This window comes from Hemitrygon akajei, chromosome 4 (genome assembly GCF_048418815.1).
Source record: "Hemitrygon akajei chromosome 4, sHemAka1.3, whole genome shotgun sequence".
Lineage (NCBI taxonomy): Eukaryota > Metazoa > Chordata > Chondrichthyes > Myliobatiformes > Dasyatidae > Hemitrygon > Hemitrygon akajei.
The window spans coordinates 19413612-19431067 of NC_133127.1; the positions used below are offsets into that span (position 1 = coordinate 19413612).

General features: G+C 40.7%; 1 protein-coding gene across 1 annotated transcript in view; it reads right to left on the reverse strand.

Moving 5' to 3' along the window:
• Window positions 1-2037: 2037 nt before the first annotated feature.
• Window positions 2038-17456, reverse strand: part of gfra4a (GDNF family receptor alpha 4a) — a 211428-nt gene continuing 196009 nt past the window's right edge. Inside the window, exon 8 of the mRNA XM_073042134.1 lies at window positions 2038-9851. Within this exon, the coding sequence (XP_072898235.1) occupies window positions 9705-9851 (147 nt within the window). The 3' untranslated portion in view covers window positions 2038-9704. The remainder of the gene's footprint in view (window positions 9852-17456) is intronic.

Consider the following 17456-nt stretch of genomic DNA (forward strand, 5'->3'; position numbering starts at 1 on the left):
CAAAGACCCTTCCTAACCTGGACATTCTCTCTTCTCCCTTTTCCCATTGGGCAGAAGACACAAAAGCCTGAAATCATGTACCATCACTTTCTACCCGACTTTTATAAGACTAATGAACCATTCACTTATACAAGACCTCACAATCTACCTTGTTATGACCTTGTACTTTATTGTCTACCAGCACTCTACTCTGTAATACTTTATTCTGCATTCTGCTACTGTTTAACCTTGTACTACTTCACTGCACCGTTTAATAATATGATCTGTATGAACAATATGCAACACAAGCTTTTCACTGTATCTTGGTACATGTGACAATAATAAACCAAATTCCAATTTCTAATATTTATAACTAAAATCTACTTACTCATGCTTGCTGGATGAGGGCAAGTCATGGTACTCTCCAAGGACTGTTACCTGGCATCTATTGTCAGCAATGATGGATGACTTAGTAGGCAAACATTAATTAACAACAATAAAAGCTGGATTTCAAATCAATGCTGAGTTGACACAAAGTAATGGTGGTAAAGCACTTTACAATCCTCTGTGAGATGGGTGTGAGAAATCAATTTAAATGACGGTGAGGAAGTGGAAGAGAAGATTAGTAAATATGCAGATGACATGAAAGTAGATGGAGTTGTGGACAGTGTAGAAAGCTGCAGTTTACAACAGGACATTGAGAGGATGCAGAGCTAGGCTGAGAAGTGGCAGATGGAGTTCAATCCAGAAAAGTGTGAAGTCATACACCTTGGAATGACGAACTTGAAGGGAAAGTATGAATTTAATGGCAGGATTCTTAAGTGTGGTGAAACAGAGGTATCTTGGTCCACGTCTATAGATTTAACAGTCTCTTGGATATTCACACAGAAGAAAGAAAAATGGAGGGCTATGTGGAGTTTTAATTTTATCTTGAATTGGTTGAAAGGCTGACACAACTTCAAGGGCTAAAATGCCTGTACTGTTCTATGTTCTACAAAAGTTCCTGCTCCTGATGATTGTCCAAATAAACAATGGAACAATTCAATGTCTACATTTATTCTGTGGCAGGAGTAAAGGGAAATTTTTAATGGAGCTTCACAAAGGCTTAATCAGATGAAGGTGGTTATATTAAAAGCTTAGTCACAGGTAGATCTTATTTGGTTGAGCAGTGTAGAGAAAATTTTACAATATCCAAACTAGTTCAATACAGGCTGCTAAAAGAGGGTTAACAGAGGTGGATAAATGGACAAAGTTTTGACATATCAGTATGAGCTTGCAGAGTAGGGAGATGATCAAGAAGCTTAATAAGCCTCAACAATGACATGACCACCATTAACTGCCAAGTTTAAAATATGGAAAAATGGTGCAAGTAAATCAGTGGCCACTTTGTTAGGCATACCTGTATATCTGCTCATTAATGCAAATATCTAATCAGTCAATCATGTGGCAGCAACTCAGTGCATGAAAGCATGCAGATATACTCAAGAGGTTCATTTGTTGTTCAGACCAAGTATTAGAATGGCAAGGAAATATGATCTATGTGACTTTGAACATGGAATGTTTGTTGGTGCCAGACAGGGTGGTTTGAGTATCTCTGAAACTGCTGATCTCCTGGGATTTTCATGCACAACAGTCTCTAGAGTTTACAGAGAATGGTATGTAAAACAAAAAGCATCCAGTGAGCAGCACTTCTGTGGTTGAAAATGCCTTGTTATTGAGAGAGGTCAGAGGAGAATGGCCAGACAGGTTCAAGCTGACAGGAAGGCAACAGTAATTCAAATAAATGTTACAATAGAGGTGCGCAGAGGAACATCTCTGAATGCAACACGCTGAACCTTAAAATCAATGGGCTACAGCAGCAAAAGATCACAAACATACGCACTCAGTGGTGACTTTATTAGCTGCAAAGGGATTAAAAAATGGTGTGGGGTGAAATCTTGGAAATAAGCAATCAATGAGTATTTACAAAGAAATGAATTAATGCATAGAATGCTGGTTTCATTCTGAGATTCACATTCTGACGTGTTTCGATGCAAGGTGAATAAAGGACAAACAAAATCACATTTGTTTCAATTTTATTATGGATAATAAAAATCACTCATAACAATCAAAACAAAATTCATACATTGCTTCCTAAGAACAAAGACTTGTTGCCGTAACGAGAACACTGCATGGACAAATGGTTTGACATGGTGATGGGGGAGATGGGTGGGAGGAGGAGTAAGAGAATTGGCAGAATAGACATTGTACATCACACAACTGAACACCTAGATTCCAAATCAGAACACCAACATTAAAAAAGAAAAGCTGCTGCATGAAAGGAATGGTTAATACGTTAACTTGTAAGGTTAAACCTTTCAGTTCCCCACCCTTGACAAAATCAGCCAGGAACGTGGTGATTAGCACATACCCGCTTACATCATCGAACATGGCCACGTGTACCTCAGAAAAATCAGCCTGATTTTAAAAAGATTCTGTACAGAAACATCTATAGTTTTAGAAAATATGCTCGATAACAATTCATCAAGTGGTGCAATGCTGATAGCCTGTGGCCTTACTGGACAAGCTTTCAAGGGCGAGTTCACAGCAGGCAATGTTTATAAGGGTTAACAGCCTAATATCCCTCTCACATTCCACAATATTTTTTATAACAAAAGGCTCTATTTTGTATCAATAATGCTATTTTTTTTAAAAATTATTCCACCCATCATCTTGAATTTTGGAATAGGTGGATTGGTGCCTTGAATCTGTATCCATCAGTCATTGGGCTGTAACGACCCAAAAAAAAACATTCCTTTGGGGACCTTAGTGAAGCTTGGGAAGGGGAAAACTTTCAGCGCATACTTGGAATGGACTCTAGCCCACACTGAGCAGTTAAAAGAGTACTCAGATAAAATAACTGCCCACTTATTTCTCTCCTATTGCATGAGAATATCATATGTGCACTGAGCCTCTGCTCTCTGAGTTTTGTGAAAAGGATGAAAATTTATCTCATTGTAGTAGACACAATTTGACAGGTTTGATGCAGGATCAGACCTCCCTTGGCTGGCATGTCTAGAACCAGGGGTCACAGGATCCAAATCAGGAATCAGCTATTCAGGGCAGATGAGAAGAATTTTCTTTACCCACAGATTAGTCAGTCTTAGAAATTCCTCATCCAGGAGGGCAGTGGAGGCTCAGTCATTGAGGGCATTCATGATTTTTTAAAAAGTTAGATTTGCAGGAATTAAAAAGGTACGGGATTGGTATGGAAAATGGTGCTGACGGAAATGATCAGTAAAGATCAAGGGCTGAATGAGCTAATCTCATATCTTTACATAGACTGGAATATAAATGGATAAATTTCAACTGAAGTTAATGAAACAAGAAAAAACTGGCTTGGTATTTTGTAAAATATCATGAAATGATAGGATGCGTGTTTGCTTCTGATAGGGACTGACTCAACAAAGAAATGTATGACATTTTCTGTTAAAATATTCATCTGTGAAACTATCACATAAGAGTGAATTATTCAGTCATGCCCTAAAATATTCACACAAACTATTCCATTATTCCAAGAAATACTGTCCTCTGGTTGCACTAGGTTTAAGTTGGAGCTTTGAATTTGCAAGGGGCACCTCTATTAGATCTGTTTATGGGCAGGCAAAATCTATTTTTAGACTCTGCATGAGAGCTAATATATATGACAACAGGTCAGATGACAGCACTTTCACTAAAGGAAAATTAATAAATTCTGTAGGAATTCAAAAAATGAGGCAATGCTGAATGCTATTTGGCTCATCAGGTTTGAGAGAACAAATCAAATTAGTGCTATTCTTTCTTTTATTCTACATCACTTCCAAAACTACTTTCACCACCCTCACAAGCAATGGATTCCACATGACAACTTACTAAGTGACTTTTCTGTCTCTCTCCGTTGGTCATTCTACTTTAAATCTGTGTTACCTTAACCAATCTTGTAGATGATGAGAGAAGAAACTGCCAGCAATTGAGAGAGCCACAATTTCTATTTTTATTTGCTATATATTAATTCAGATTTTTAATATTATTTTGCATAATCAATACTGATATTACAGTGGACCTCAGATCTGGACATTTTCACTTGTCACACATTCGTGGGCCTGACGCCAACAAGGCAAATGCTGTATAATCTCACCATGGGATCTGTCATTTCAAACAGGTGCAACATGAGTAAGTTTCCTCCATCTTAAGAACTGAGGCTCAAGATGGCCACTCCTGCCCATTGTCACTTTGGAGACCAAGCTTTGGGCCATGACCTCATGAAGAATACTCACATTCAATACTGCTATCAGGGTGCATTACTAAATGCTGGCACAAGGCACTTTCATTTCACTTTACTTCTTCACTACTAGCAGCAGACAACTATGCTTCTGCATTGTTCAGGAGTTGATATATCTCACTTCCACAAAGACTGAAATAACTTCTGTAATCTTTGTTAGTGTTTGTAAACCAAGTCTACAATAAATATAAGCTGCATGGAGTAAATGAGGTGCTCGAGGAATATAAAGAATGTAAAAAGAATCTTAAGAAAGAAATTAGAAAAGCTGAAAGAAGATACGAGGTTGCTTTGAAAAGTAAGGTGAAAATAAATCCAAAGGGTTTCTACGGTTATATTAATAGCAAAAGTATAGTGAGGGATAAAATTGGTCCCTTAGAGAATCAGAGTGGACAGCTATGTGTGGAACCAAAAGAGATGGGTGAGATTTTGAACAATTTCTTTTCTTCGATATTCACTAAGGAGAAGGATATTGAATTGTGTAAGGTAAGGGGAACAAGTAGGGGAGCTATGGAAACTATAACGATTAAAGACGAGGAAGTCCTGATGCTTTTAAGGAATATAAAAGTGGATAAGTCTCCAGGTTTTGACAGGATATTCCCTAGCACCTTGTGGGAAGTTAGTGTAGAAATATCAGGGGCTCTGACAGAAATATTTCAGATGTCATTAGAAACTGGGGTGGTGCCAGAGGATTGGCGTATTGCTCATGTTGTTCCATTGTTTAAAAAGGGTTCTAAGAGTAAACCTAGCAATTATAGGCCTGTAAGTTTGACATCAGTGGTGGGTAAATTAATGGAAAGTATTCTTAGAGATAGTATATATAATTATCTGGATAGACAGGGTCCGATTAGGAACAGTCAACATGGATTTGTGTGTGGAAGGTCATGTTTGACAAATCTTACTGAATTTTTTTTAAGGGGTTACTAGGAAAGTTGACGAGAGTAAAGCAGTGGATGTTGTCTATATGGACTTCAGTAAGGCCTTTGACAAGATTCCACATGGAAGGGTAGTTAGGAAGGTTCAATCATTAGGTATTAATATTGAAGTAGTATAACAGATTCAACAGTGGCTGGATGGGAGATGCCAGAGAGTAGTGGTGGACAACTGTTTGTCAGGTTGGAGGCCGGTGACTAGTGGTGTGCCTCAGGGATCTGTACTGGGTCCAATATTGTCTGTCATATACATTAATGATCTGGATGATGGGGTGGTAAATTGGATTAGTAAGTATGCAGATGATACTAAGGTCGGTGGTGTTGTGGATAATGAAGTAGGTTTTCAAAGCTTGCAGAGAGATTTAGACCAGTTAGATGAGTGGGCTGAAAGATGGCAGATGGAGTTTAATGCTGATAAGTGTGAGGTGCTACATTTTAGTAGGACTAATCAAAATAGGACATACATGGTAAATGGTAGGGCATTGAAGAATGCAGTAGAGCAGAGTGATCTAGGAATAATGGTGCATAGTTCCCTGAAGGTGGAATCTCATGTGGATAGGGTGGTGAAGAAAGCTTTTGGTATGCTGACCTTTATAAATCAGAGCATTGAGTATAGGCGTTGAATGTAATGTTAAAATTGTACAAGGCCAAATTTGGAGAATTGTGTACAGTTCTGGTCACTGAACTATAGGAAAGATGTCAACAAAGTAGAAAGAGTAGAGAGAAGATTTACTAGAACGTTACCTGGGTTTCAGCACCTAAGTTACAGAGAAAGGTTGAGCAAGTTAGGTCTTTATTCTTTGGAGCATAGAAGGTTGAGGGGGGACTTGATAGAGGTATTTAAAATTATGAGGGGGATAGATAGAGTTGACGTGGATAAGCTTTTTCCATTGAGAGTAGGGAAGATTCAAACAAGAGGACATGAGTTGAGAGCTGGGGGCAAAAGTTTAGGGGTAACATGAGGGGGAACTTCTTTACTCAGAGAGTGGTAGCTGTGTGGAACAAGCTTCCAGCAGAAGTGGTAAAGGCAGGTTCGATATTGTCATTTAAAGTAAAATTGGATAGGTATATGGACAGGAAAGGAATGGAGGGTTTTGGGCTGAGTGCAGATCGGTGGGACTAGGTGAGAGTAAGCGTTCGGCATGGACTATAAGGGCCGAGATGGCCTGTTTCTGTGCTGTAATTGTTATATGGTTTACCTTCAGGAGATTATGACTCAGCTGAACCATTATGTATCGTGAAGGTATTCCCATAATCCCATTGGCAGGAATCAGAATTTCTTAAATTTGTAAAATTTAGCCACTAAATAACAAAATTCAGCAATTTCATTTTTCCACTGCATAAATTTTCTTTTCGGCAGCAAGGGGATTTACTCTGCATCCTCTGTATAACTTGCTTTTCCTACTCAGTTTAGTGCTACCAGTAAGCTTAGACACACACTTTTCACTCTGTCCCCTTTTCCAAATTGTTAATCTATATTGTGAACAATTGCGACCCCAGCACTGACCCCTGCGGCACTCTGCTCAGCACTGATCGCCAACCAGAGGAATCCTATTTATCCCATCTGCGTTCCAGTGGATAACCAATCTTCTACCCATGTTAATACATTATCCCCAACTCCTTTTATCCTTATCTTATGAAAAAGCTTTTTATGCAGCACTTTATCAAACGCCTTCTGAAAATCCAAGTATACAGCATCCACCTGCTCCCCCTCTATCCAGTGTTCATTATATCCTCAAAGAAGTCCAGTAAGTTTGTCAAACTGGGACCTGCCCTTTATGAATCAATGCTCTGACTGCCTGTTGAAACCACTTCTATCCAGATGACTCACTATTTCTTCCTTAACAATACCTTCAAGCCTTTTCCTGTCTACAGACGTTAAGCTAACTGGCCCACTGTAGACCTTTAGCCTACATTAAATAGTGGCTTGACATTCGCTATCTTCCAATCTGCCGGGACCTGCCCAGAGTTTCGAGAGTTATGATATATTAGCACAAACACATCATGGAGAGATTTGTATAAAGTATTAAATAATTTTGGGTCTAAGTGGCATATAGGAGCAGAACCAGTCAGGAGATAAGTACAAGAATATTAACTAAAACTTCATAGACAAATGTGAATTTACTTTTCATTGTTTCTTCCATATTCTCTTCCTAGTCAGTAGGCCATCATTTAAACTATCAAATGCATCCTGGCCCTCCGAGCAATCCCATTTCACTACAATGTATTCCTTCTCACATGCCCATCAACCCATCAACTCCCCTACTCAGTTCTCCTCCCACCCACCTACACAATCAAGGGCAATTTTACCGTTTCCAGCATTGCTAACCAGTATATCTTTAGGTTGTTGGAGGAAACCAGAGCACCCAACAAAAACCCACTAATTGAGTCAATGCCAAAGACAGCAAATGCAGAGTTAGCTTTCATTTCAAGAGGACTAGAACACAAAAGCAAGAACGCATTACTAATACTTTATAAAGGAGTTAGTTAGACCTCATTTGGAATATTATGAGCAACTTTGGGCAATATGTCTCAGGAAAGTTGTGCAGGCCCTGGAAAGGGTCCAGAGGAGGTTCACAAGAATGATTACAGGAATGAAAAGCCTGGAGGAGGAGTGTTTGATGTATCTGGGCACGTACTCAATGGTATTCAGAAGGATGGGATTTGATATCATGGAACCCCACCCAATACTGAAATACCTGGAGAGTGTGAACGTGATCACATTCTTTCAGACAAAGAGTCCAAGATCTGAGGGAACAGTCCCAGAATAAAGGGAATATATTTAAAACTGATAGGAGGAAGAATTTCTTCAGCCACAGGATACTGATCGGTGGAATTTGATACCACAGAGGGCTGTGGTGGCCAAATCATTGGGTGTATTGAAGGAAAAGATTCATAACTCCCTTACTAATTAAGGAACCAAGGTTTACAGGGAAGAAAGTGGGAGCATGGGGTTGCAAAATATCATCTATAATTAAATGCTGGAAATGGCTTGATGGTCCATATGGCCTAATTCTGTTCCTATAGTTTATGGTCTTACAAGGGGAAAGAGATTAGAGGGAATATAAGGGAGTCCTTCACACAGAGAGTGGTAACTACCTAGATTTCACTAACTGAGAGTGTGGTTGTAGCTGGATTGTCCAACCTTGCTTCTGTATCTTATGGTCTGATCACAGGAAGAACGTGAAAACTCCACATAGAGAGCACAGGGACCAGGATCGAACCTGCAACACTGGAATTAGTTCCCATAGCACTACTGCACAATGAAAAAAAAAGGATCTGAACAACTTTTCTTATGTATTTGGGAACCCTAAAGCTACTTGGTTTAACTTTTAACTGAACATAATTGCAAATCTAAACAATTTTTTTAACAAAACGAGGAATTTATCATTGTTACTAAAAATATCCAAAATGAAAGTATAATCTTTCTTTGGGACTTTAAAAAAAAAGCCATGCATATGTTGCAATTTTGCAACAAGCACAGAAAAAAAAGCCGGAAATACTCAGCGGGTAGGGCAATATCTGTGGGAAGACACCCAGACTTGAATATTGATTGTTTCTCTTTCTACAAATGTTGTCTAACCTGGTGAGTTTTCCCAGCACTTTCCACGCTTACCTCTCTTTGGGATGCTGCATTTTCAGAGTGAGAAGATGGATGAGGTCTTTCTGAAGATGATGGGCTAGGGATTTGCGAGGAAATCCCGAATGTGCACCAATGCTGACAAAGGGCGTGGGGGTACCAACTGCCTACCAATTTCCCCCCGGTTGGAGAATTAGCTGTTAACCCTTAAAATAGTGGAATTAAATGGCAATTGTTTAAAAATGCACCAAGCTTCCATTTAATGCAATAGACCCTTAATACCAAACTCGGGTAATAAGGCGTTTAAATTCATTCTCTATACTTTACAACTATTTATAATGCATTAGTGAAATCCGACCTTGAACATCACAACATGGGCACAGAAGCTTATTAAACTGTATTTTAGTAATGATTTTTCGGAATTGTCTTTGAAAGTAGTGTAAAGGAGATCGAAGATCCTTACTTGAAGGAGACAAGGTGCCACCCTGTTGCTGATGGAGTTCCCGTATCCTAGCAACGTGCGTCATTAATTGGCTTCCCCGAAAATAATGTGCGTCGCTGAATGAGTTCCCCGAGAAGAAATGCGCGGCACTAAAATGGTTCCCCCGGAGAGAATGTGCGTCGCTGAATGGCTTACTGGGCTTGTGTGCGGCTGATTTGCTTTTCTCCGGTTGAGATGCGATGTCCAGTTGTCCGGTGCGAGCGTGTGTCCGTGTTTATATACCCTTGACGACGCTGCACAAACCTTTCGTGCCCCTTTTTTTTCCGTGTCAAATGTTCTGCTGGTCCCCGGTGCGGGGTGAGTGTAGGAGCGGGCGGCGATGGTGGAGACGGTCCTACTGGTGCGAGTTCCGGGGATGGATGGGATGAGTTGGGATCGGGAGCGTTGTGTCGCGGCCTGGGCCCTCCACCGGCTTCACATCGTGGGCTGGAAGAGGAGCGCCGCTGGCAGCAGGCTCCAGAGCAGCCGGGAGTCGCTGCGCAAGGCCTCTGCCAGGCCCCGGGCCTCGGAGGCCGCCCGGCTGGGGTTCGACTCCTTCCACAGCAACCGCTCGTCGGCCGACTGAAAGACAATTTTTAAATAAACAATGAAACCATGGTTATTGCATAGAAAAGGTAAACATAAATTATGCTAAATGCACAAAATACAACATTTGGAACTATTAAACTATATAGCATAAAAACAGGTCCTTTGGCCCACGATGTTTTATTTATGATACCTAATTAAACTAATCCCTTACTTTATACTACCACAGTGCTCTGAATAATGATCTGTATGAATAGTTTGCAAAATACGTTTTTCACTGTACTCAGTACATGTGACAATAATAAATCAATTTACCCTTGGCCCGTATCCCTCCAAAGTCAGCACATTCAAATGCCTACATAAAATTCTCTTAAATGAATGCTTTGCATATGCCTCCACCACCACCCAGCAGCACATTTCAGGCACGCACTACTCTCTGTGTAAAGAAAAGTCCTGCCCCATGCATCTCGTGTGAGCTTTCCCTTACCTTAAGTGCATGCGCTCTAGTATTAGATTTTCAACCCTGGTAAAAAGTTTCTGGCTGTCTATGCCTCTCATAATTTTATAAACTTCTGTCAGGTCTCCCCTCAGACTCTATCGCTCCAGAGCAAACAAGTCTAGTTTGTCCAACCTCTCCTTCTAGCACATTATGTTTTAATTTGTACAATACTTCTTTTAGAGGCTGCAGTTAGTGGATTGTATATAGTTATGGCCTCCATATCACAGGAAAGATATAGTGACCCTGGAGAGAGTGCAGAGCAGATTCATCAGGATGCATCGGTATTAGCATATGGTATATAAATGTATAGAGCAGTAATATATAGAATACTATGATGTATTAGTATTAGCTTATGGTCTTATAGGAGAATGGGGTTATAAAGGAAATGGATCTACCATGATAAAATGGCAGAACAGACTTGATGGACCATTTGGACTTACTCTGCTCCTATGATTTACGGTATTGCCAGGGATAATGCAATACAGTGAACAGTTTTGGCTTGCATGCAATCCAGATTACAGTATGATAGTAAAATGTTAACCTGCGCATCATCTTTGAGTGTCCTATGAACATGGACCCTAAGATCTCTCTGATCCTCCACACTGCCAAGAATCTTACCATTAATATTCTGTCTTCAAATTTGACCAACCAAAACAAACCACTTCACATTTATCTGGGTTGAAGTCCATCTGCCACTTCTCAGACCAGTTCTATATCTTATCAATGTCCCGTTGTAACCTCTGACATCCCTCCAGACCATCCACAACAGCCCCAACTTTTGTGTCATCAGGAACTCGCTCTTATACTTCCTCATCCAGGACATTTATAGAAATCACAAAGAGGAGAGATCCCAGGTCCTTGGGTAACACCACTGGTCACCAACTTCTATGCAGAATATGAACCATCTACAATCACCCATTGCCTTCTGTGGGCAAGCCAATTCTGGATCCACAAAGCAAGGTCTCCTTGGATCCCATGCCTCCTTATTTTCTGAATGCATGGGTAACCTTATCAAATGACTTACTGAAATCCATATACACTACATCCACTGCTCTACCTTCATCAATGTGTTTTGTTACATCCTCAAAGAATTCAATCAGGCTCGTAAGGCACAACCTGCCCTTGATAAAGTCATGTTGACTATCCCTAATTAGATTGTCTCCAAATACTCATAAATCCTACCTCTCAGGATCTTCTTCAACAATTTGCCCACCACTGAAGTAAGACTCAACAATTTGCCCACCACTGAAGTAAGACTCACTGGTCTATAATTTCCTGGGTTATTTCTACTCCCTTTCTTGAACAAGGGAACAACATTTGCAATCCTCCAATCCTCTGGTACTTCTCCCATCCCTATTGATGTAAGAGATTATTGCTAGAGGCTCAGCAATCTCCTCCCTCACCTCCCACAGTAGCCTGGGGTATATCTTGTCTGGACCTGGTGACTTATCTAACAATGCTTTTCAAAAGCTCCAATACATCCTCTTTCTTAATGTGTATATGCTCAGTCCACTGTAAGTCATCCCTACAGTTGCCAAGGTCCTTTTCCCTGGTGAATACCGAAGCAAGTATTCATTAGTACTTCCGCTACCTCCTCCAACTCCATGCACGTTTCCACTATCGCACCTGATTAGTCCTATTCTCACACGGCTCATCCACTTGCTCTTTACATGCTTTTAGAATGCTTTGGGATTTTCCTTAATCCTGCTAGCCATGGCCCCTTCTAGCTCTCCTAATTTCATTCTTAAGCTCCTTCCTGGCAACCTTGTAATTTTCTAGACCTCCAACAGTACCTAGTTTCTTGAACTTTTCGTAAGCTTTTCTTTTCTTAACTAGATTTTCTACATCCTTTGTACACGATGGTTCTTTAAACTCTACCATCCTTTCTCTGCCTCAATGGAACATCCCTATGCAGAATTCCATGCACGTTTCCTAAACATTTGTCACATTTCTGCCATGCATTTCCCTGAGAACATCTGCTTCCAAGTTTCTGCCTAATAGCATCGTATTTCCCCCACCCCAATTAAGTGTTTTCCCAAATTGTCTGCACTTATCCCTCTCCAGGTAAAGGAAGATAGAGTTGTAATCACTACCTCCAAAATGCTCTCCCAACAAGAGATCTGACACCTGACCAGGTTCATTTCCCAATACCAGATCAAGTGCAGCCTCACCTCTAGTTGGCTGTATCTGTCCAACCCACAGAAACCTATGAGTATTACTCTCTGTTGTTTCTTAGTCACTAGCCCCGATGCAGGTTTTGACCCAAAACTTCGACAATTCCTTTCCTGCCACAGATGCCGCTCAGCCCTCTGAGTTCCTCCAGCAGATTGTTTGTGGCTTCAAATTCCAGTATTTGCATTCTCTTGAATCTCTCTTTGTAGTCATTTGAATGCATTTTTACAAAATCCTGTGAAGGCCACATGTAGCTTGCTCAGACCTAACATTTGCAGGAAGCTATTCAGCCAACAGCTATCTAAATTAATTTTGCTCCCCTGCTGTTCCCATCGCAAAGTTTTCCCTATTAATTAAATCTCCCTTTAATCTTGGACCTGGGGAAACAGAATATAATCTCTGTGTGTGTTGACTTTATTAGAACACCAAAAAAAAAATGGAGCTTAGAGGATATAAACAAAAGTGAATTAGAGGTAAGCATAGACTAGACCCCAGGAAAATCATTGCATGTAACACAGTAGTATAAACAAGGATAGTACAGCAGGTGCCTGGAATTACTTCACTGAATACCTAAGCTGTCATTTGTTTAACCCTTGAATCCAAAGCAAAAACACTCCTATTGCAACATATTTGCAGTTGCACTCTTTCATTCCCAGAACTCTTCATTCTTAGCACCACAGTTCCTGTGCTATTCTTGCAGAGTCAATAAGATGACTTTGGGGGTAGCACAAATAAAGATTCCCTTCCCCTCTGATTTTGCTGTGTCGCAGGTTCCAGGAAACTCTAGCATGTGACCATTCTTCACAGGAAAGTTGCTTAATCCTGAGCATTACAACTGCTCCATATTACCGTGCCCAAACAAAAGCTGGTCACTGCCTTTTCCAAGCACTGTGATAATCGTATCAGGGAAACTTCTGAATCTGTGTCTTCAACAAACACAAGATAGTGAAGGTAAACATTAAACCATTAGAGGAAAACTTTAGAGGGACAGAATTAAGCATCAATCTGTAAATACACTCAGTGGCCACTTTATTAGATACAAATGTACACCTCATTGATGCAAATGTCTAATCAGCCAATTTTGTGACAGCAACTCAATGCACAAAAGCATGCAAACATGGTCAAGAGGTTCAGTTGTTGTTTAGACCAAACATCAGAAAGAGGAAGAAATGCGATCTAAGTGGCTTTAACTGTAGAATGATTGTTGGTGCCAGACAGGGTGTTTTGAGTAACTCAGAAATTGCTGATCTCTTAGGATTTTCACGCACAGCAGTATCTAGAGTTTATAGAAAATGGTACAAAGAACAAAAAAAAGCATCCAGTGAGCAAAGGTTCTGTGGGTGAAAAGAGCCTTGTTAATGAGAGAGGTCAGAGGAGAATGGCCAGACTGGTTCAAGCTGACGGGAAGGCGACAGTAACTCAAATAACTATGCGTTACCACAGTGGTGTGCTGAAGAGCATCTCTGAACACACAATTGACCAAACCTTGAAGTGGATGGGCTACAGCAGCAAAAGAACATAAACATACTACGTGGCCACTTTGTTATGTACACGATCTACCTAATAAAGTGGACACCGAGTGTATATTGTGGAAATCTAATAGCTTCACCTTCAGTAGTTCAATGACCCCTTATGTTCATAATGCTTCCTGACCCGTTGAACAGGCAACCCCCATGTTACAGCCTTTTGTGATACAGAAATTCTGTTCTCTGTAATTTGTAAATAACTACCCGAAAATCTGAGATATGGAACAAAATTCCTTCTTACGGATGTTATGTGGGAAAAAGATGTGAAAGAAACAACAGATGTTTGTTTTATCCGTGGTCACTCCATACTGTGGGGCAATACGATTTGGATATACCATTATCAATTTAATTGGATTGGCAGCCTCTCCCTCTGATCTGAGGATATGAAGAAGCATTCTCAGAGTGTAGCACTCTGTGAGACATTGTGAGCAGCCGCAGTGGCCGTGGCCAACTCGTACTCCATCTCCTTAAAGTAATTCCTCCGCCTTTCCTACACCTGCACTGCTACCATGCTTTAACTCATTATCCCCCCTCAACTCCTTCTACACCACCTCTCTACACCCATGAACACCCCCATCTCTTCACTTAACACCCCTACTTCCAAACACATTCCTAATCCACAAGATTAGATTAAATGATTTAGATTAGATTTAGATAAGCTTTATTTGTCATACGTACATCGAAACATTGAGGCATACAGTGAAATGTGTCAATTGTGTCAACGACCAAAACAGTTGGAGGATTGCGCTGGGGGCACTGCACAAGTGCTGCCAGAAGTTTGGATAGGTACATGGATAGGAGTAGACAGTTTTAATGGTTTGGCATAGACAAGATGGGCTGAAGGGCTTGTATCTGTGCTATATCTTTCTACGACTCAATGCTTCCGGGGACAATATAGCACGTGCACACTTTCCTAATTCTAACTCGTACATCTTCGGAATGTGGGAGGAAACCAGAGCACCCTCTATAGATCAGAAACAAGAGAAAATCTACAGATGCAAGAAATCCAAAGCAACACACACAAAATGCTGGAGGAACTCAGCATGCCAGGCAGTGTCTATGGAAAAGAGTAAACAGTCGATGTTTCAAGCCCTTCATCAGGACTGGGAAGGAAGTGGAGAAGACAGAATGGGAGGATGGGAGGAAGAAGTACAAGGTGGTAGGGGATAGATGAGAGATGGGGGTGAAGTAAAGAGCTGGGAAGTTGGTGAAAGAGATAAAGGGCTGGAGAAGGGGAAACCTAATAGGAGAGGACAGAAGACCATGGAAGAAAGGAGAGGGGAGGAGCACCAGAGGGAGGTGAATGACAGGTAAGAAGATAAGTTGTTAGAGGGAAACAGGAATGGGGAATGGTGAAGAAGAGAAGGGCAGATAATTACTGGAAGTTTGAGAAATCAATGTTCATGCCATCAATTTGGAGGTTACCCTGAAGAATATAAGTTGTTGCTCCTCCAACCACCACCACCCTCTATAGATGCTGACCGACCCATTGAGTTTCTCTAGCTTTCTGACTTTGATTAATATGAGAGAAAAACAGGCTGGAAGAATGCACCTCCACTTATAGCATGGTGTTCAATGGGAAAACGGAGGTTGCATTACAGAAAGTCATGATATGTACAGTCATCTATGCCTCCCTAATGTGGGTGTCACCTGTAGTACATTTAGTGTTATTTAGTCAGTTCAAACAATCAGTTTGGGGGGGGGGGGGGGGTTAAGCCATGTCAATTGTATGCCAGCCCTTAAGAAGTTTAAAATGAAAACATACAATCTGAAAATAATTTTATGAGCCTTTTGCAACATTTTATAGGCAGCATCCAAAGTAACGAGTCCAATGCAGTTAAGTGCTTGCAGACATGTTGCCACTGCCCGTAAGATTTCCTTTGACCTGATTGATGAACGTTGCACCTCACTGTTCTCCACTCCCCCGGCCTCAATTATATTTTTCAGTGATAAGCACAAGCAGGCTGCAAGGGCAACACATTAACGATGTGATCACAGAGGCTGCCTCTGTCCTTCTAATTCACTTTAATGGAAGGTGGACATACCCAATTTAAAAACTTGTTTGCTGCTGGTCACCCTGTAATTTTATGCAAGGTGTCAAATCTCGAAGGGAAGCCCAGATAAACCACATCTTCTTCTCTCAATATTACCAGCGCACATTTTGCACTGTCAAGTTAAACCATGCTGTAGTCTTTCTTTTGGACCCACTGATCTCTGCGATTGATGGCATTTAATGTGCCATTAGAATGAAGTACAATGTACCATTACTAACAGGCTATAATGGCTTAGAACTCACATCGCTGTACTGTGCTACTACAGAGTCTTAGATTAATAATCTAAAGGAATGCATATCTCACCATAACCATCTGAGATTTCTCATTTTTTAAAAGAAAATTGGTAATAAAAGGCAGAAATCAGTGAAAATAACCATGAATGTCATGTAAAGCAAATTACTGTCTGCACTCAGTGGCCACTTTATTAGGTACCTTCTGTCCCTAAAAAATGGCCACTGAGTGTATGTTCATGCTCCTCTGCTACTGTACTCCATCCACTTCAAGCATCAACATGTTTTAAATATTAAATTTATTTTGAACTCCATGGAGCATGTGGGGGTCCTCTGATATCCAGGCAATCTTTCTCTTCTTTCTTTCTTTTTTTTCCCTTTCTTTAGATAAGGGTTAAGGGGGGGAGGGTTAAGGGAAGGGGGGAGGGTCAACATTATTTTTCTTACTATTTTATTATCACATTTATTCCTTGTAATTTCTGAAATGTAATTAATAAATAATTAATTTTAAAAAAGCATCAACATGTTGTGCTTTCAGAGATACTCGTCTGCACACCACTGTTGTAATGTGTTGTTATCTGAGTTACTGTCACCTTCTTGTCAGCTTGAACCAGTCTGACCTCTCTTATTAATGAACACACACAAAATGCTGATGGAATGCAGCAGGCCAGGCAGCATCTATAGGGAGAAGCACTGTCGACGTTTCGGGCTGAGACCCTTCATCAGGACTAACTGAAAGGAAAGATAGTAAGAGATTTGAAAGTAGGAGGGGGCGGGGGAAATGTGAAACAATAGGAGAAGAGCGGAGGGGGTGGGGTAAAGCTGAGAGCTGGAAAGGTGATTGGCATTTCCACCACCCCCTCTGGTCTTCGCCTATCATTTCGCAACAGCTGAATTGAATTGACTTTATTTCTTACATCCTTCATATACATGAGGAGTAAAAATCTTTACATTACGTCTCCATCTAAATGTACAATGTGCAATTTATAGTACTGTAATTTGTAACAAATAGTATGCACAACAGGACAGTCAATATAACATACTAATACAATTGCATCAGCATGAATTAATCAGGCTGATGGCCTGGTGGAAGAAGTTGTCCCGGAGCCTGCTGGTCCTGGCTTTTATGCTGCAGTACAGCTTCCCGGACAGTAGCAGCT